Here is a 21,742-nt window from a genome sequence, read left to right as displayed (position 1 = left end):
ACTCCTCTCTGATATGTATGGACTATGGAAGCTGTCCAAGAACCGAACCGAACCGAACCGTAGCTTAATATGTAATTTAACGCCTTGTTGTTGTTGTTGTTGATTTTTTTCGTGCCTTATAAGGTTTACGTTTTATTTCATGTTTTTTTTTTTTTTGCTTTTGTTCGCCTTTCGTTTCGCGCTCTCGTTTTAGTTTCAAGTTCTTTTTTTTTAGTTCTCAACTTAATTTGTTTAGTCACACTTTGTTGCAGAAGTCAACAAACTTCACATGGGTTCAACGTTACCTAATAATAATCATACCATCAACAGACAGCGTCAACGTGTTATATTTATTATATTTTATAATCTTTTTCTCTTTTATTTGTTTATCATCATTAAAATGTAAAAGCCTCTTGTCTAGTTCTCGTTATTAATGAACTTATGAAGTTAATTTTAGGTTGGCCATACATTTTGGGCATCTCTTAGAAGATCATAAAAGTATTTTGCGAAAGTAAGAGATTAGATCAGCTCTGCAGCATACTTAAAGCATTGCCCACTAATGAAAAGAAACGATTTGTAATATTTGTTTAAATTTTAACAAGAACGAATTTTAAGAGAGAAAAGTATTATAAAATTAATTTTACTATCGGTTCTCTATCGATGCCAATTATGTTATTTAAGTTTTTGCTTACTTAAAGGTTAGTTACCCTATCTTTCTTTTTTCTTTGCAGAGGCTATTAGAAAGAAACCCATATTTTCAAACATTTCTTCTGTATGATATAGAACTTCCCTAATTTATTACAAGAATCTTATTAGCAGCCTCTCTCTTCAAATATCTGTTTGTCCGGCCTTCCGAGCTTTAGACACTGTAATACTTTAGACAACCTGTTAACTTTTAGCTAAATTATCCAGCAAACACAGATGTACTCATACACACATATTCATATGCGATTTGTTGGTAAAATTGCATTCTTCGAGAATCGCAAACTCAAGCCAAAAATGCAAGAGATATGCTACAAAAGATAACTGCGCTTTTCGTTCTCCAACTGGCAATGCCGTACAAATAGTGTCGATAGTATAAGAGTGTATAAGAGCGTTAATTGGGCGCAACAGTTTTCTCACGCTCTCTCACTCTGCCACACGATGTTTTGGGTTTTTGGGGTGTGCTCAGCTCCACAGAACGTCAACAACAAGTGTTTATCATATGCGCTGAGTAAAGTCTACACAATTGACACTCTCTCTCACTCTCATTCGCTCTCTTCTACACAACAGTATCGCACAGTGGCCCAAAGTGTGTAAGTATATGTAATACTTGTTGTTTGCAATAGTATTTGTAATCTAGGAAAATATCTACTACATTTCCGTTTGCTCTTTGTGCAACTTGTGACCACTGTGCTTCGTTATACGTTGCATTCGTTCAGCAACGAACGAACCTCTCCCCATTGTCGTCGTCGTTAAATCGTTCGTTCGGCTGTCGGCTGTCGTTTGTCGGTTTCTTTTTTTGCTTCGGCACAATTCGTATCGCTAGCTGAAAATCAGTTCGCGATGGAACTTTGAACACTGCGGTTCGTTCTCCCGTTTCCGTTTCGTACACTCGCAACATCCGTTAAACGTATTTATCGAGAAACTTTATTGGAAATCGTCGTGTTTACATTATTATTATTATTTATAATATTATTATTGTGCAATTAATGCAAAAGATGTGAAATTATTGAATTGGTTGAAAACCAGAATGTGCAATAGTAATTTCTGTACAATATATCCGCAATTGTAGTGCCTAAGTGTGTTACTTGAAACCAAACAACAATAATGAAAATTTAACAACAAGAAGAAAAATTAATTGAAAAGATAAATAAGAGATATACTCGGGGAGCGTGTCATTTAATTGATTTTAAGGATTTCCCAATGCAAAGTAAATTGAAAACCTCGTCAACATCAACGTCAACGTCATCGTTACCGTCGTCGCAGTTGTCGTCGTGTGAGGATTAATGCTGCAGATTATTTATATATATGTCCATACATATACCGATATATAAGAAGTATCCCGGTGTCATCTGGAACATCTCATATATCGCTCTTGTGGCCTGTGTGGCACGTTTGACGAATGCGGCTTAAATTTAATTGAAACGCGCGTCTAAATCTGAAAACACAAAACTCAAATCCCGTAGCAAAACCCAAAACAACAGAAACGAAATTTAATTTCGCAACAGTCCACAAAACTGAATCAACAGTTTTACAAGCAAATATATATAAATATATATATATTTATTCTCAGAAATCAGAAACCAAAGTTCCAACTTTATTTTATACAACTTGAAGTTGATATAAAGAAAAAAAAAATATACATATAATAAAAAAAAAAATAAAATATATACGGGCTACGCTTATCTTTAGCCGCCCGGATAAAGAGTGTGAACCACAACAACAACAACAAGAAATATAATAATTACAACCACAACAACAAACAGTGATAGTAAAAACAACAAAATGGTGGTTTTAGAAACTGCCAGCGCCCTTTTAGGCGGACCCTACGCCCAGGGTGCCCCCGCCCTAAAAATGGTGCAAAAACGTTACATTGGATTACATCAATGGCTGGGACCAATACGCAAAGAGCTAAAGGAGCATATTGTAAGTGAAATCACATCTATATTGTTATAAAGAGTCAATGTAATGAGTCATGAGTTTGAAAAATTTACATGTTCCTGCGATAAGAAGAAACATATTCCAGAGTTTAGATCGAGACCCCTATATTTCTGAAAATATCACATTACTAATACATTATTCTTTATTTAATTTCATAAAGTGTTGCGGGAACAGTATTTGATGTGTTGTATTGTAGATGTATTGTGTAATTTTCTCGGAATATAGTTATTTGGAGTGCGTCAACAGTGCCGTGCGAATTTTAGCAGCTTTTCAACTAAACTTGTTGATTCCAAAAAGTTATAAACATAAGTGAAGACGGTAAACCCGATTTAAGAAAAACTATATTTTTTGAAATTGAACCGAATCATAAGATATCCAGATTTCTGTAGGTTTCTCAGGCAGCTCTAAATTTGTTCAGTTATTTAACTTTACTTTCTAATTCGATTTTTTAAGCATTTTTTTAATTTTGCTTTTTCATTTTGTATATACTTACATACCTATTTTCTATTTCTGCTTATTTTTGTTTACTACTTTTGGAAACAAACCTTGTTTTATAGTATTTGTTTTACAGTATATATTTCTAATTATTTCCGCTCATTGTTGTTTTTATTTTACTTGTCACACTATCCTCCTTCTTACCCTCCACATTCTGAATTCATGCTCCACAATTTTGTTGTCCATTTGAATTTGGTTTTTCAAACATTTTCACATTGATTGCGTGTGCTTTTGTTTGTTTCGCTTGTTGTTGTTGTCGCTGTTGTTAGTTTGCATTGATTGATTGACAATTTGATTGATTATATGCCAAAATCCCTTTTATACGCTCCCCTATATACCATATATACAGCTGTAATTCTTGCACACTTTTTGCACACTTTTTCGATTAGAAACAAAAAGAAAACTAAAACTGAAACTGAAGCTTGTTGCAATTGGAAAAAGGTAGATAATGCTAGGTAACGAGAAGGAAGGCAGGCTGAGCATTTGGCGTAGTATTTACGAGTAGGTTCCCCAATGTCTGGTCAAGACTAATGAGCACACATTACTCATTTTTATCTGAGAAGGGTAGCCTGCCTGTGGATGCCACAGAATCGGCAGCAACAGAGCCACAACTAGAAAACAAAATCCAACCAATGGATGCCCAAAGGCAGCTTGCTTATTAGAAGAGTTGCGATTTTAGCCAGGAGTATAGAAATAGGAGCAGGAGCAAAGGAGTAGAATGTGGAGTAAAATGAGGACCAGGTAGATTGCGGAACGAGAGAGGAGTATCTTTAGGCTTGTGGTAGAGGGCCTAATTAATGTGTGTGCAGTAAATTTATGACTAGTGGCTTAAGCAGCTTATGAATTATGCTTTTAACGTGTTCAGAAGGAAATGGAGAGAAGAGACCTGGAGAGCATTAACTACCGCCTGCACTTGATGTGCGTGTGTGTGAGACAGAGAGAGAGAGAGAGAGAGTTTGAGTGTGTGTGTGCATTTTCCAATTGAGTGATTTATGCGCTTGAAAAATGCACGTAAAATGCGCTTGCCTAGAATACAACAGCAGCTCACACACACACACACACACACACACAGCTCATTAAGCTGCAACAAATGGTGTGCCTGAAGCACGCTTGTTTTATTTTTAAGAGGGGATCAGCTGCACTTGCATTAATCGAATGGATTAGTTATTGAATCTGTGAGACTGAGAAACGATTAATAAAATTTTAAAGCAATTTTAACCATCTCTATCTATTTTCGATATCTCTGTTATTTGCCCCATCTCTTGAATATTACGTATACGTTTTGTATGCCAGTAACAGATGGAATCAGGTTACACAATTGACGCACACCGAGGCACAATTTGCCAGTGTCTCGCTTGTTGCCGAGAGTAGAAAACTTGAGTGACCTGATATCAGTGCGATGTCAGTGTCATTGTCATTCTAAAATGTCCATATCAGTTACCATTTGTGGACCACACAAAACAGTTAATAGACTTCTATATTTGTTGAAAGCCTACAAATGCACAGCTAGAAATATTTTACAGAAAATTGTAAATAAGAAATGAAAAACATCGTTAATTATCTAAAAGAAAGTTATTCAGAGAATCATTGGGAAAAAATAATATTACAGTTGTAGTAAATTTATTATGATACACATTCCATATCCTTCAAACTTTGTTTATTTCTGTCGAAAGTATTTACTGATTTGCAAGTGCGTCAAGTTGACCAACTTTCTACCAAGTTGATTATTACCTTAAAATTCAAACTGTAAATACCATTTGGTTATTGCACCAACCATATTTAGTTTTACTTGCTATCTGTCTCTCTCTCTCCATCTTTCTATCCCTCTATCTTTCTGCAACTTTTGTTTGACCTGTTTAAAGCTGAATGACCAAAGGTTGTATAGCGACAGCTGTCACTAGACGTTTCCTTCCAGTCAAAGACAGTGTCGACTACAAGTGGCCATCTCTAAATGACTGACAGACTGATTGACTGAATGACTGACTAACTGAATGACTTGTCTATCCATCTAGCCAAAAGCCAGTTTAACAAGTTGAAAAACTTCACACAAGTTAAACACTGAAAAGCGCTTCAAGCGACTTCCAAGAGGCTTTTCAAAAAATAAAAATAAAAGGAAAATCAAAAAAAAAAAAAATAAGAAAAAAAAGAAAAAAAGAGATGTTGATGAGCCCTCAAGTTAGTATTTTTTTTCGTTTTTTTTGTATTTTTATTCAAAATGTCGTTAAAAATTGTTGTTGCATGTGTCTCCGTGTTTTTTTCTCTTCTCTCTTCTCTCTCCTTTGACTGTCTGTGTGGTCCTAACTTAGTTTCTGCTGTGCTTTTCGCCTACGAGGACCTTAGTCAGCGCCTTTGCAATCCATTTAAATGTTGTACAAATTGTCTCATGACGCTTGAGGCTCTCTTGAGTCTGTCAGATCCCTCAGTCTTTCACTCCCCCGTTCTGCAGCCTTCCTCGCAATGATTCCGAGTGCAGCTTACAAGTAGCTGCCGCTGACTCTCGTCTTGGTTCTGCTCCACTGACGCAGCTCGAGTGCATCTCTTTGGTTATGCTTTATGGAACTGCAAGTGGAGTCTCTTCACGGTTTTCTTTGGCTACCTTTTAGCTCCCACTCTTTGACATGCATCGCTAGTTCATCGTAGTTCTTTTTTCCTGCTTCCAGTTGTTGTTGTGTTTCTTGGAAGCCTGACAACAACAATTAAAGCACGCAACTTTCTATTAAATTAGCTCAGAAAAAATGATCACGGACTTAAGCACAGATATTAAGCTCACAAGAGCGTAATTTGTTTAATTTCTGCTTTGTGCGTCATTCGTAATCGTTTGACTGACTGTTTCTCAAAACTGACCGATCTTTTCTTTCTGCTTTGTGCGACGTTCACAATCGCTATGCAACAATTACAAGTCCAATCATTTCTACACTCTTCAAAACGTTAGATTTTCACTTCTGTTTTGTGTCACATTCGTAAACGTTTTCAATGTTAAAGATTAGATTTATTTAGATCAAACAATTCAAATAATGTAGATTTGTATCTTTTACATTTTACATGTCATCTTAACTGACTTTGAGTATTCTGCTTAGTATTGAGATTGGTTATTTTTCTTGCTTCTTCAGTTTTTATATTGCTTATTTTGCCATTTGTTTTTCTTTCGCTTGCATCTTTCATTATTCCTATATGCATTCTCGCTATTCGTATTCGTTTTCGCATTCCCATTGGCATTGGTATTCGTGTGGGGTTTTTCGCGCAGCTGTGAGTTTTCCTGCGCTTTTCATAAATTAAAAGTTAATAAAAACCGCAGGTAGGTCTAATTTATTTTTAATATTTATTTTTATGTTCGCCGCGTTTCACTGCGTGCAAAATTGTTGAAGATTTTTTGCTGTTGGCAATGGGGGAATTTCGCTTCAGCTTCGTTTTCTTGTATTTTTATTTATTCATTTTTAATATGGGGTGCTGAGAATTTTTCATTTCTGCCCGTTGTTGATAGATACGGTGAAAATTGTTGCAAATTAGGTATCACAAAATCTTTGACTTTGTGTTTGTGAGTGTGTGTGTGTGGAAATGTGATTTTTTTCTTTTGCTTAACAAGCTCATGCTCAACTGAATGTGCAGCTATGTTTAGGTCTACAGATAAAGAATGCTTGGATAGCGAATTATTTGCAATATTTTGCCCGGGTTCCTATTTTGGTCAGGTGAAAACTGGAGCACAGCTCATGGGAGAAATTTTGCTGAGCCAACAAACTGGTAGTAGTTGTGTTGCAAGAGAGCTAGAAAAACAGGAAAAAATCGAAAGAAATCTTAAGTAGAAGAGCAGGTTAAGCTAAGATTGGCAATGATACTTGACAGTTAGAAATTGCAGAAATAAATTACACTTGGACAAAATATATAAAGCAACATTTAATAACATGCAACATAGCTTGAAGCTTATGAAGAAATGTATAAAAGCTTTTTCCATCTCTTGTATGCATGCATTTTATTGAGATTGGACTTCAGTATATTTTAAAAACATCTCAAAATTTTAAGTGAAACTTTCCGTAATATATTTAAACAAAATTTACAAAACTTTGTTATGAACTTAGCTCGTTCGTCTCATTCTCTTCATCTCTCTTTTCTTTTTTCATATTTCACCATAAACTTTCATCTTGCTTAAATCCAATTAAATACAGTTGCCAAACGCATTTGCAGACAAAGAACATTTTTGAAGTTTTCCATTACACTCACCTGCAACCTGCAACCAGCTGCGCTCAACTTTGGAACCAGCTTCAGTTCATAATGACCTAATCTTGGCCAGAGACCACTCCGGTTACTCCATGGCCAACTTTAATGAACTTAACTCAATCGCAAGCGGAATCGCAATCTCAATTCCAATCGCAGTTGCAGTCTACACTTTTAGCACTTTTTTAATTAATTTTCTGTCAACGTTTGCGAAAAAAAACCAAACTTTGCCATAATTCTGACTTTTTCTTTCTCTGAGGGCGTGACACACGTGTTTCAATTTCTGTTGAGGTTATTAACAACAGCATGTGTTATGTTAGAAAAAAAAAAATAGAAAAGAAGGGAAAGGGACAGGGCAAAAACAGCTTGAGTTGATGGCCCTTAATGCTGTCCCTGAAACTTGGCGTTCAGCTAAACCAGCAATGGCAACTGCAACTGCAACTTGTAACTTGATTATCTTCTGCTCTCAATTACAAAACAGCAACAAAGTTTTCCATTTCTTGCAAGACGAAAGTCAAACACAATTTGTGTTGTTGAAGAAAAACATCTCTAAAAAAATATAAGAATGAGTAAGAGAATTAAAGTCGTTGCGACTCGACTAAAAAGGGGGTCATATTGATGGTCAGTGCTTGGGTCTTCAAAGGGCATAAGCTATGTGAAATAAAATTCAAGTGAAGTTGACGTTAAGTGAACTAAACATAAGTCAAACTATATGGAATGGAACTAACAGAGAAATTCTTAAACTAAAGTCACAGAAATAAAACCAAAAGCCAGCATCTCCAAGAAGTACTCAAAGAATACGTACTATACATTATACATAAATAACATATATTTTGTTTATAGTAGGCTTTCTACGTATTTTTCTCAGCTTATATAGTCTTTATTATTTTATTCCTGGTATTCAAAACAGTTCAAGTCAAGACATTTTCAAGGTGACATATGAATGATTTGCTGTGACAATCGACCGAGTTCTCTAATAAACAGGAGAGGAGAGAGAGGGAGTCAGTGGAAGAGAGAAAGAAGTGCAAAAAGTTCAGCACAAATAATGAGCCAAAAAGTTCTGAGCTCAGCTGCAAATTAGGTTAATTAAAAACCGCTCGAGGTCTTCCTATTTTCCTTTTCCTCCCGCTGACTCCCTTTGGGGTTCTCCTCTCTCACGTAAGCCACACTTGAAATCTGCTTGCCAACGAGAAGAATAAATAAAAAGAAGGAAAAAAATAAAAGCTGGCAGCAAACGACAACGAAAAGTGCGTAGCAAACTTTTTCAATTAAAGTTAATTTTTTTCGCTGCTTTTTCTCTGCTTTAAACGTTGTCAAAGAGCGGCACAAATTGAATTTTGATCGATATATAATGCATGGACGGTATCAATAAGGGAGGAGGAGGACGGCTCTAAGGGGTAGTTGGCTGCCATCAAGGGAAGATTGTCAAGGGCCAGAGCAGGCGTACATAACAAAATGACAGCAAATTAGCAGGCTAAAAAGGTCACACCAAAGTGGCAATTGACATAAAGGTTGGAAAAAAGAATGCTGCGACAGGCGACATCTAAAGGCGTGCCTGTGGTGCGCGGATGGAAGAGTGGGTCTTAAATAAAAAAATCTGTTAGAAAGATGAAAGCATGTTTGACAATGTTCCATGCTAAACGAAACGAAATGTTAATGCTCCGATTAGATTGGAAAACTGAAAGATAGGTCTTTGTATTCTGACGATATTTCAAATATAATAACGTTTAGCATAAATTAATAGAGTAAAGAATTCGACCCTATTAATTACACCTAGAACACATTTAAAATAAATACAATAAATTACTTATTACATATAGATACAATCAATAAAAGAATGAATGGAGATATCGACTTAGATGTTTAAAAAATGTATTTCTTGTTTCGATTCTTATAAACTGCCAGTGCATAGCTAAATTGAAATAAAAATATATATACGTGTCGATATTTGATATGAACATAGTTGCTGCAGTTAGAGTTAAAAATATGCTGGCAGCGTTGCATTTAACAATCTATCAGCTAGTCACCCAACAGAAAGCCGCCGCGAACAGTTTGCCCCCACGCACGCCCCTTTTGGTGCAACCCCCCTTTATATACCGTATTGGCTGCTCTTCAAACAAAACGCAAAAATTCCGATGGGAAACAGACAGGCTGTTTCATTTCTCCTTCTCCCAATCTGTTGGGTGTCTCTTCACGTTTACAAAATGTTTGACACATAAAACGCAGGGCCACGCCCCGTTCCCTGCCCTTTTAGCTGCTACTGCTGCTGCTGTCTATGGCATATTGTAAAACATGTTGAACATTAAACGAAACGGCAATAAAATAAAAAAAAGGAAGACAAAAAAATCAAGTAAAATAGAAAATTTACGCGCAAGTTTATTGAACCACAGAGAGAGAGAGAGAGAGAGAGCGAGAGAGAGAGAAAGCGGAATAGAGAACTAGAGACATGAGGACACAGCTCATGCAGATCTCTAGCAAATACCATGCCCCTCATGTCAACACCCGCCCAAGTCTCACTCACCGACAGTTAAGTACACACATCAAAATATTTGAATGAAAAGTAAGCAAAGTAGCAGGATAGCCACATTCGCTTACCTATAACTATACTATACGAATACCTATAGCCAGACTTGTTACCTTTGTCCCGTTCCCATTTTCAAATTCTCCCTGCCTACTGTAAAACACTTGACGTTGGTTTGAACCCAACCAGAAAACAATTTGCTATAGCATTTTTCCCTCTTTCATCAAATGTTGGGCATCATTTCAGGTCTGTCTGTCTGTCTATCTTTCCGTCTGTGTGTCTGACTGACGCCTCCTTCAACGAGGACTACTCTGGTTGAAAATAGTACGTTTTGGTATGGTTTCGGTTTCGGTTTTGCTCTCGGCCTCTGGCTTTATTTGCCAGTTGATGTGATGTTGCATTTTGTGCGCTTTTGCATATAAAATCGATAATTTTCTGCTCAAATGTGCAGAAAATTTCGTTGATGTTGTGTATATTTATTATATATGTTTTTCGCTCTTCTTATTTTTTATTTTTATTATTATTATATCCCACCCTACTTATTCCTATGCTCAAATTTCGGGCATGTTTTGGACATATATCGTATTTTAAAGTTTAAGTCTAAAGTTGTCATTTGGTTTGCTTTTACAGTGGCTGCAGTTAAAAATTAAAAACAAAAATTTAACATCAATTTATTTTAGTGTGCATATATTTGATTGAGAATTGAAACATGCTAAAAAATGTATTAAAATTAAGTAGTAGTAATAGGGTTAGTTAAATGTGGTAAAATTTAAGAAAAACAAAACTCCTCTCTTTTTTTCTAGCAGAGTAAAATAAAGAAAATTATTTTAAAAAAATAATTGAAATCTTAAAGCAAGTTACTTTAAAAATAAATGAGCTTATGAAAAATGTTTTAGAACTCTAAGCTTACGACGTAAGTGACCTTGAGATAGGCATTATTAATTTCGGATATATCGGTCTGCATTTGCATAGTCTGCACATTATTTACTCAATTCATAAACAATTCAGTAACGCTTTTTATCAAAGAAGTTTAACAAGCAAATTTTTAAAGAACTCAATTAAATAAACAGACAAAAACACATCAAACATCAAGAAACGGAATGATGAACAAATTGTCAAGTTGAAAAAATAGATCAAAAATACACAAAAGTTTAAGAAGTAAAAAAATTTAACGAATAAAAGGTTGTCAAAATTCTTGTCTTATTTTTATAATAATCATTTCAGTTGGTGATTTCGTGTTCCATTTATTTTATTTGACTTTTTTCTCATGTATTTTGTAAATGTGGTAGCCATGTCAATGACCCAGGGCAATGTGTGCCGGGTCTGGCTTAAAAACGTGGCCAAGACAACAAAGCAGCAACTGTGGCAGCTGTTTTTGTTGCCTTAAAATTTTGTTCTCTCTGGTAATGTCATTTGAATATCTCTCACTTGAGTGACGCCCTTCAAACTTTTCTTTGTCGTGTCGTGTGTGTGCTTGGCTAGAAGATTACGACTTGGCCAACAGCTAAAAGTCAGTGAGTCAATTGTCAACACTTGAAATACATTTCTAACTTGTTCTTCCCTTTCTCTGTCTCTTGATAGAGAATCCATATACATGTATCGTTTTGATGACAATAAACAAAAGTTGTAACCGGTTTTTTTTTTTTTAAATGGAGAGGTGTCCAATTAATTCTGTTATACCTTCAACTTGAAGTTGATCGCACTTAAACTTTAAATTTAACACGACATCCTCATTTAAAGTATATCTGATTGGCAATTGCATTTAGGGAATGTATATAGATGTATATAATATATAAAATATTTGGTATTTTATTAGCAAAAAAAATTCTTATAGCAGCTATACGAACAAAAAAAATATCTATACAAGAACTATTTAAAAAATTAGCTCGACATAATCATAAAAATAATAGCAACAGACCACAGTTTGGCCCATAGTTGGCTCAAAGTTACTTGACCTCATTAAGCTAAATGATGAAACATTTCAACTGTCAGCTGCAGTCCAACCAAAAAAAAAAAATAACGAAAATTTTCATGGTGATATTATACAGTATACCACTAGGTCAAATACAATCCCCTAGATAATCAGAAAGACAAAAAGATGAGACTACAAATTAAAAAAAATGTAAAAAGATATATGCTGTAAATAATTACAAATATTGTGTTTTCCATTATTTTAATTAGTGAAATATGTAATGCACTTTGTTCTGTGTGGTATGGCATATTGAAATCTCTTTACCCCAGAGAGAGAGGCCGAGAGAGCGAGAGAGATATATAGTGTTAGCTGGTACAAAAGAGGAATAAGAATGAGCCACAATAAAGTGGAAGTGGGAACATTTCCGCCTGCCGCAAAACTGTTTCCTGGCCAACGATAAAATACATTTTTATGCCAAAGCTAATGTACGTGTGTGTGTGTATATATGTTGGTGGGTGGGTCTGTAGAACTGGGTGGGTGGTTAAGGGTTGGCCAAATGCTCGAAACGGAGCCGTTAATTTGCGCTTTAGTGTTGAAAGTGCCGCAGTTTATGCCGCGTATATATATACAGCCATATATATTTCATATGTACATATGTATATCAAATATATATATTTTTTAAATTGTCTGCACTTAAATTGAAATTAACGAGGCGTAAACTTTTTAGGTTAGACCCAAAGCTGAAAAAAAATAAGGATACAAACGAAAATGAAATGAAACTTTTGCTTTAATTGGGCGCTAAGTGCAAAGAAAGAGCAAAAAAAAGTGTGATGGTAGAGAGAAAAGGGACTTCGAAAAAATATGGTACGAACGTAATGAAAGTTAAATACACTCTCATGATTGAAATTATTTTGGGTCAGTTTGAACAGTTTTATAAAATCTATGTTGAAACTTTTCTCATATGTATCTCCTTCAAAATTAAATTATAGATTTACACTATGAGTCGAATATGCTAAAAAATAAAGCGAATTTTGTTAAACTCATGCAAATTCTAGTAGATATTTTGTTTATAGATGCTTAGCAATTTGTATTACAAATGTGTATACCCCTGCAGCATGAGAAAGGGTATATATGAATGCTGTGTGTTCTGTTAGACTAACGCTATCAGACCCAAAGCAAAACCAGAACCAGGCAGGAGTGTAACAGAACCAGCCAAGACTAGTAACAGCTCATCGTGAGCTGTCAGTAAGAATTATTATGCTTGTAATGCAATGCGCATCATTGTGTGGGTGTGGGTGTGTGTGTGTGAGTGTGTGAGTGTTGGCGTGTGTTGGTTAAAAATGGGCGTGGCTATACAGAGAACCATGTCACACACCCACACGAGAACGCTGTGGAAATAAAAAGCCGCAAGGATTTATCACTCTGGCATCTTTGGCTGGCTGGCTGGCTGGCAGAACAGGGAAGACTAAGAGACTGAGAGACTGAGGAGAGGACTGAGGACGAGGCAGACACATTTCATGCTAACAAGCTGGCCCATGCTATGCATGCAACTTACTTACCTTAGAGAACAAGCAGAAGACGAAGGAGAAAGAGAAGGTGGAGATGGAGATGGAGATGGAGCTGCAGCTGTAGTTGGTATCCAGCAGGAGGGGAAACTTTACCCTGGCGGCTGTCAAAGCATATGTAAAAGGTATTATGGCTAAAAGCAAAAATATTGCATTCGACAGTGCAATTTGTTAGCTATTTGAATCATGTCGATGTGGTTGCATGCTGCTAAAAGGCCAACCAATGCGATAGCGACAGCAACTCGTGAGTGCGTTTTAGGTTTGATTCGTATTTTAGCTGGAACTGTCTGTGAAATAGTATCTGACTGTATGTGGATATGTTGTCTACAGACTGACGCTGCTCAAGTTAATTGCATCTAGTTGTAGTGTTAAATCAATTGACAGCCAGAGATAGGCACTTAGCACCACTTGGTCGTGTAGTATTCTGGGTGGTGCTAAAGAACTAAAACAAAACTGACGGTTACATGAGCACGGCATTTGTCTAATTTATTCTGAATTCCACTTTTAAATCTAAGCAGAAAATTGTGATAAATTTGACTCTGTTAATGTTTTTTTTTTAATTCAATAGTTTCTACTTAAAAAATAAATGAAAAACTATAAATAGTTTTAATTAGCCATTCTTTAAGGTGTTCAACTGTTGTTATAGTTTCAACTATAAACATCTAACTCCCCCACAATTAGTACCCTCTTCCCCTACCTCTTTCTTGGCGCCCGCTTTACTATATGTAACAATTGGCTGCGCCTCATAATCTTAATTGTTTCCAAAGCATTCAGTTTACTGTCAAAAAGTGTTCAAGTGCAACTGCTCAACTTGGATTACAATTTTTGCCAAACAAATTTTCAGCAAATTGCCAGGGTTACCCTTCTTTCACCAGTCTTCTTTACCGCCAACAAAAACTCCAAACTCTTTGTCCTCTCCCCTCGAGCAACTGATATGCAAAGTTTTTGCTCATTTTGTGCCTTTTTGCTCTTAAGGGATTATGAATGCGAATGAAAATTTGCCCAGCCGTTTGAGGTGGATACTAGCGAGGGAGAGGGCTGGGGATGGTGTAAATTGGGGGAGGGGTTGAAGTGGCAAAGGAGGTTAGTGGAGCTATATTACACACTAAGCGGGCTTGCCGTTTGGTCTGAATGATGAAGTACTTGGTGCATAATTTGCTTAAATAATTCGCAAGTGCAAATTTCTGTAGAGAATTTTCACCAATTTTATTTTTTGTTGTTGTCTGTTTTCTGGTTTGGCCTGGAAATGGAAAATGTTTTTTTGCAGTGCGGCGGAAATGATGCAGTTTCTATAGCTATTGCAAATTGCAATTTACAATTGAAAATGTTAATTGTTGAGCTGAGTTCATTTGTGTCACACGAAAATGAGGAAATGGAAATAGAAAACTGGAATAATTTATCTTAAAAGTGGGTTACATTTTCAATGATTTGTGTATAATAATAGTAATAATGATGATGATGAGCAATGGGTATGAATATTAAAATGCATTGTCAGATACAAACACAAAAGATACAGTTGTATCTTATGCGTGTTTCGTAGGTGAAAGTTGGCTTAAGACTAATGCAATGAGTATATTAAGTATTTGAAGAGTTACAGCTCATTCAAGAATTATGTGAGTTTCACTTTGGCTGACGTGTGACATACTTTTGTATCTTTGAGGTTAACAACTATGTGACAAACTTAAATTTTAAGAGAGATGTACAACTCTAAGATACTCTATGATGCAATCGTGACGGCTAGAAATTGTTGATTTTCGAATATTCTATTCAGTTATAATGGAAATCTTTGAGTTGGTATCTTATGGAACAAATTTGTACGTGCATCTGTTAAATTTCAACTTCTTTGCAATTTTAACAAGAATATCAACTTGTCGACAATTGATAGATGGCTAAGCCTCACTTAAAGACTCAGCTTGGAAGTCTTGACATATCCGCCACACATATAAAAAAATCCACTTTTCCCGATAGAGTTTATGCATAGCAAATGGGCGGCTTTGGCTTTTGTCTGACAAGCGTGTAATCTCAACATAAGTGGAAGACGCAAGAAAGATGGAGTACAGAGAAAGGGTTTTTTTTTTTTTGCCATGCTGCCACTTGCCTCGAGTCACTCACGTGGCTGCAACACGTGCCACGCTTGCTATCAGCTGACAGGCAGACCTCGAAACTACGGGGCGTTTCCTGTCAACATGTGTGACAGACATTTCATGTCATCAAAATTCACTTTAAGCATCAGAGAGAGAGAGATGACCAAAGAGTGAGAGAGAAGTGGAGTCAGAGTTGAAAATTGGTTTTCCCACAACTGCAACGCGTATGGGGTGGCAACTCTTGCCTTGAGACTTGCTTAAGTTTTCGAGTTTTGCGTTAAAGTCCCAACATTTTGTATCCATAAGATACATATGGATGTATCTTGCATTTGTCACGTGCCATTTTCGTTTGTTGTGTTTGTTATGTTTGTCTAGCTGCCCCTTTGCAACCCTGGCAAGTCATCCTCCTCCTTCTCCCCCTCCTCCTCAACCCCTGCAGTCCTGGCACTCGCTTTTCTTTGACAAATAGCTAAACGCAGATACTTTTGAGTATGCGTGTGTGTATACGTGTGGCACAGCTGTGAAGCATTTTTGTGGTCATGTTGTGTGTTGACACGCACACACACAAACACATTCACTCGAGACATGTGTGTGAAATCACTTCACAAGCAAAGGGCAGCCGCCTCGACGGACCACGTATCTGATAGATACGAAACATATGATGCTGCTGCTGCTGAAGCTCCTTGCGTGTTCTTCCTTCAACCACACACAATTTATATAATGATGTCGCACTTTTACTGTCTCTCTCTTTCCCCAGTTTCCCCCCGTCTGTCTCTCTCTCTGTGCACTAGGGAATATCAATTTTTGCTGTTGTTGTATTGACAATAACTATTTATTAGATACATCGATACAATGTATCTATGCGCCTGGGCATGTGTTGTATATTTTTGTTGTTGCTGTTATTGTTGCCCTAAGACCTCTTCCCTTTTTTTTTGTTGTATATATATTTTTTCTTTTTTGCGCTACTCTAAAATGCAATTTTATAGCTGTCAGGGGAATTTAACGCCAAGCGCGAAAATGCAGTCACTTGCCTGTCCCTTGCTTTCCCCTCTGTTGGGTCTGACCTAGCGCGTGTCACGTTGTGCCTGCCCCACCCACCTTCTCCTCTCTCAACACTCCAATGCCTTTTGCTGTCTTTTGTTTAGCTACGTTGCGCTACTTTTTGGCTAACGATGAAGTGTCAAGATACATTTTGTTGCCGCTGTCTTTGCCTTTGTATTGTTTTTAGCTGTTGGAAGGGTGGTGGTGAGAAGGGGCGTGGCACGACACTTGCATACAGCGTTTGGAAACGGTTTTCAGCTACCATTTTTTCTGTCTTTTTTATTGCGTGCAAAGCGTAAACAAAAGGCGTCAATAGAAAATGAAGCGTACAACCCAAAAAAAAAAGTATATATAGTATATTGTTTTGTCCTTTTTAGGTTTAGAAGGGTAGGGTGGGGGGAGTGAGGAATTGCCCCACTGCGTGTGCACATAATAAAGCTAAGTAAATTGATGGTCTTTGCGCCGAAACTGACAAGTTGCAATACCAATAACAACAACAATGGCAGTGAGTTTTCGATGGTCATATCAGATAGGAGCTGGCAACTCAACACTAAGAGAGGGAGAGAGAGAGAGAGGGAATAGAGGAAGACTCTGCAGTTCATATTTTGCCATATTGTTTAGCTGCATGCAAAAAAAAAGGCAATAGAACGAAAGTTGGATAGTTAGTAAAGTTAGATAGATAGATAGGATAGATGGATTGATGGATAGTGTGAGTGCATGTATATAGAGATGAATGGTTCCATTGGTCAGACAAGTCATTTATCATGCGATACCCTACGCAATGCAGAGAAATCTATGATATATTTATGAGCAAATGTGCGCGGACTTAAGGTGAAAGTAAGACAAATAATTCGTAATAAACTTTAATATTTCGTTGGAATATTACAAAGAAACTTTAGAAAAAAAAAGATTTTTGGCACATGAACTTAGCTACATAGTTCTGATTAATTAAGTATACAGGACAAGCTGAGATTAAAACTAAAAATTCTTTCAATCTACCGTCAATTTTATATTTTGCTCAGGAGTCACCTACATTTTTCCTAACTGGCATCTTCCCAGTGTTGCGTTGCTCAAGGCCAAATACTTGACCCTGCACCCACGAATCCATCCACCCATCCATCCAGAAATATACAGACACAAACGCATAAGAAACAGCTGCTTTCTTATGGTCCATCCCCCACCCGTTTTCATACACATAAATCAACCGCATAATCGTAATTAAAGAATAAACAAAAACACGAGGGAAAAATCGAAGAAAACTGCACACACATGTGCCATAAGATTCTGTTGTTGTTGTGACTTAAAAGAAAATACCTAAATATATTTATAAAATCCCTTAAAAAATACTGCACACATTCTTAGAACATATTTGAAGTTCCCAATAACAGAAATTGCAGAAATTTATACAAAATAATGCAAATATATTTAAAACTGAAATTGAGTTTTAAAAGTAAAATCGCGTAAATAAATGATGTGCTAATACAATTGGTGAATGATCTTGAGGCTATGTACATCAACGATAAATCGAAAGTTGCAACATAAATATTTAATTTCATTTGTGTGTTTGTTTAACATTACGAACAACAAAAAGAAAATATGAGGAGTCAAAGATTGATAACACAGGGTGGAAGAGAAGTACATTAAAACATAAAAAATAAATAATAAAAAAAAATTAAAAAAAAAAAAGAAATTGAGGCTGGAAAATCGAATTTTTTTTTATATTTTTTTGGGCAAGATATAAAAATGTAGAAGCTTTTCATGTATATTTGTAGCAGCAGGCGCTGCCAAGGATGCGTCCTGGATATGTAAATGATGTTTTCGAGTGGCCCTGCGAATGTGAGTGTCAAACGCAGGCAATGAAAACTGAAATCCCAATGACCGCAGTAAGGGTGAGTTGTCATATCCGTAGCCAAAGCCAAAGCCAAAACCAAAACCCACACCCAACACTTTGCGGTTAAAAGGCCAGAGGGGCAACAATCTGTGTGTGTGTGTGTGTGGGTTTAAGCTGCTTTGCCAGTCAGTTGGCCAATTCGTTGGCTTTCTTGTCTTCCTTTATAGGCATTTTAAAATTTCATATTCCTGGGATTTGCCTGCATTTTACAAGCCATGAATTTTTTAATAACCCTGCTCGCTGCTAGCGACAAAAACCGCGCGCGACAATTTTCGAGCACACGAAACGCGTCAATATTTATGAGTCTTTCCGCTCGCCCTTATCTCCCAAGCAGTTGACCCTCTGAACCCGCTCTGACCTGGTATATATGATTCTCTCTTTGTCTCTATTTTTGGGATTGGATATGGAGGTCTCGCAATTTCTGGCCTTTGTTTTTGTAAAAAGGCCACTGATTTATGAGCAGCGCTTTTGATGCGGATTTTTTGGTTATACCCCGTGGCTTAACTAGTTTGCCAGTCGCTCAAAACCAAAGCCTTTGTTACCCAACAGTCTGTCTGTCTATCATCCCGAAAGCTGTTGACAGTTTTACTACAGCAACGAGCAATTTAATAGGCGCACTAAAACAGAGTCACAAAAGGGGAGAGGAAAAGAAAGAGTTATGTGCGAAAGTGTAGAATATAACAGAAATGTCCTTATAAATTTGTTAATACTGAATCTAAAAACTTCTCAACAGATTTAAAAATATTTTTATATTAATTATCTTGTATTGTAAAATATAACTATCAATACAAACATTAAATAATATTTCTAAATAATTATCTCTTCTTTCTCATTGCAGGTAGGTGACAATGTACGTAACTTGTGCAGGGAATCAAGATACATGAAACAGAAATCCCAAATCTCTCACTCCCCCTCTATAAAAGTATAAACAGATACAAAATCGTAAGCAAAATGTTATTATTATTTTCGGAATGGGGTATATATGGATTTTTCGCACATGGCTTCATACTCGATGGCTTATTTATTAACCAAATGCCGAATGAACATCATTCTGTGTTATATAATATTGTTATTATGGTCTAAACAAAATGTTATCTTGTTCGTTGGCCATCCGTTTGCGTCATTAGATCGAAGAGGCCAATTGAATTTAGTGCCGAAAACTATTAGATATCCATTTGTTTGGGTACGGTTCTACTTTAGCTGCCAGCTCATTATAAGTGCTTAGACAATAACAAAAAAAAACTTTGTATTATTACTTTGTTCTTGTTTTTGTTGTTGGGGCAAAGTTTCCAAGTAGAAACAACAGCAGGTAAACATGGTATTTCACATATCACAGAGCTTCCATAAATTGTCTTGGGAATTTATTAGTCACTCGTCAGAGCAACAGCAACAAATATCTGTGGTAGTATTAATATTTTTTTTTTGCGGGTTGGATTCGTCATAGTTTTTTAGTCAAATTAAATAATATTTTATTTTTTGGTATTTTATATTTATATTTAGACGAAAGGCGAGCGACAATAAATTGTTTAATTTATTAGATTTGACATGGATTGTCGTCTAGCTATGACAAACTAGATATTAGATGTATAGAAATATATATTTTAAATACTTCTCATTTATTGTTGTCGGTTTCGTATCTAATCGTCAGCTTAATAAAATCCCACAGCTTTTAAACTCATATATTTGCATTATTAATGATGGGCATAAAAGGGTTGCAAATCTCACTTAAAATTGCATAATAAATGCTCGGCTATATAATATATTTACAGTAAAAGCTACTTTTAACGGACAATCAATTTAAAAATGTTCACTTATCTGTAGGTATCTTGACCTTTTCATTCGAATAATATGAGTATTTACTGTATTTGGTTTAGCTTATAAGGAGAAAACATATTAAAATTCTAACAAAAACGGTCAGAAAGATCTTTTAAAACGTATTAAGGATTGTATAAGCAATAACACAAGTTGCTCATTTAATTATATATTTCTGTTTTGTTTTTTATTCGTCAGGGAACAGGTCTGACAGCCTTTGTCTACGAATTTTTGGCTGAGTTGACAAAGCCAAAATTAATCTATATATATATATAACATCAAATGAAATAACTAAGTGAGAAACTCATCAAAATGAAATAATTTCGATGCTTTGACAGTGACGCTAATTAACTTAAAATGTCAAATGAACCGAAGATCGAATGCTTTAGCAATTTATTTGAAGGCATTCCATAAACTCGTACTCTTATGAAGACACAAATAGCACACACCCATTGCCATATGACATAATCAGAGATGCAAATTTCATTGGCCAGCTCTCATGCTTTTGACCCCTTGAAGAACTACGAGAAGCCATAAAATATATTAATTAACTAGACTGGTTCAGTCCGGTCGGACTTAGTAGCCCACTTCAAGTTTTGTTAAGTTTAAGCCAGTTGTTAAGCGAAATCTTTATACTAATCTGTGTGAATGAATAGCACGTTCTATCTACCAGTAAGGAAAATGTCAAGATCATAAACAAACCCGAAAACTAGATAAAATACTTAAAAGCGAATACAACTTTTTAAGAAGTCAATTATAATCAGAATTTAAAATTAAAACTTAAGCTGGGTGAGCGTAGTTTTTTTTTATGAAATAAAGTAAATTAGTTTAAATAAATTAAAAGGGACAATTTAATTTAATAATTGGTTCAAGTAAAATTTAAACAGCTATTGGACTGAGATGAGAGAAGTAGTTACAGCCTTTTAAAGTTGACAATAAATTCAATTTGAATTGAAAAGAAATTGTGAACTGATAGGCACTTGGAAGCTGAATAATGAGATTGGCAGATTCCAAAGGAAAGTTTACATTGTCAATGATGTACATTGAATATAAATCAAAATTGAAAGTGTTATTGAACTATAGTTAAAAATGAAGAAACTATTGGAATTGCATTGAATGAGCATATTAAAGGCAATTAAATAGAAAGTTGATTGTATACGTATATATAATTGAGATCCAATTGAAGTAGAAGAATTAGATAAAGTAGTATTGCATTGTGTATTATTGCCAATTTTATTTCCACCATTTGCTAAATTGTTGCAATACTTGTTTCACTTTGATTATTATTATAATTTTTTTTAATTAGTCTCCAAAGTTATTTTGACTTTGGATTTGAAGCTTGCTCATGCGCGAATCAAGTGATTTCATTAAATTTCCGATCAAACCTAAACAAAAAACAGAATAAAATTAATAGAAATATTAACAAATGGAATGAAACTGCAAACGAATATTTAAAAACATTTATTTCAAACGTGGCAATCAAACGGAAGCATCCAAGTTTGGTTTGTTTTGTGTATTGAACAATTTCCGGTTTTGGTTTTTATTTCTTAAAATTTATTTTATTACGTTGTTCAGTTGCAGAACCTCCAA

General features: G+C 35.7%; 1 protein-coding gene across 3 annotated transcripts in view; it reads left to right on the top strand.

The window, feature by feature from the left end:
• Positions 1-1,627: 1,627 nt before the first annotated feature.
• Positions 1,628-21,742, top strand: part of LOC117790414 (maternal protein pumilio-like) — a 95,047-nt gene continuing 74,932 nt past the window's right edge. The window contains exons 1-2 of one of the 3 annotated variants that reach the window (XM_034629860.1): positions 1,628-2,607; positions 19,179-19,190. In XM_034629860.1, the coding sequence (XP_034485751.1) occupies positions 2,467-2,607; positions 19,179-19,190 (153 nt within the window). In that variant the 5' untranslated portion in view covers positions 1,628-2,466. The remainder of the gene's footprint in view (positions 2,608-19,178; positions 19,191-21,742) is intronic. The other 2 variants (XM_034629863.1, XM_034629862.1) reach the window with 2 other exon arrangements.

Source organism: Drosophila innubila (genome assembly GCF_004354385.1).
Source record: "Drosophila innubila isolate TH190305 chromosome 3R unlocalized genomic scaffold, UK_Dinn_1.0 2_E_3R, whole genome shotgun sequence".
Lineage (NCBI taxonomy): Eukaryota > Metazoa > Arthropoda > Insecta > Diptera > Drosophilidae > Drosophila > Drosophila innubila.
This window is presented reverse-complemented; position numbering and strand designations above follow the sequence as displayed.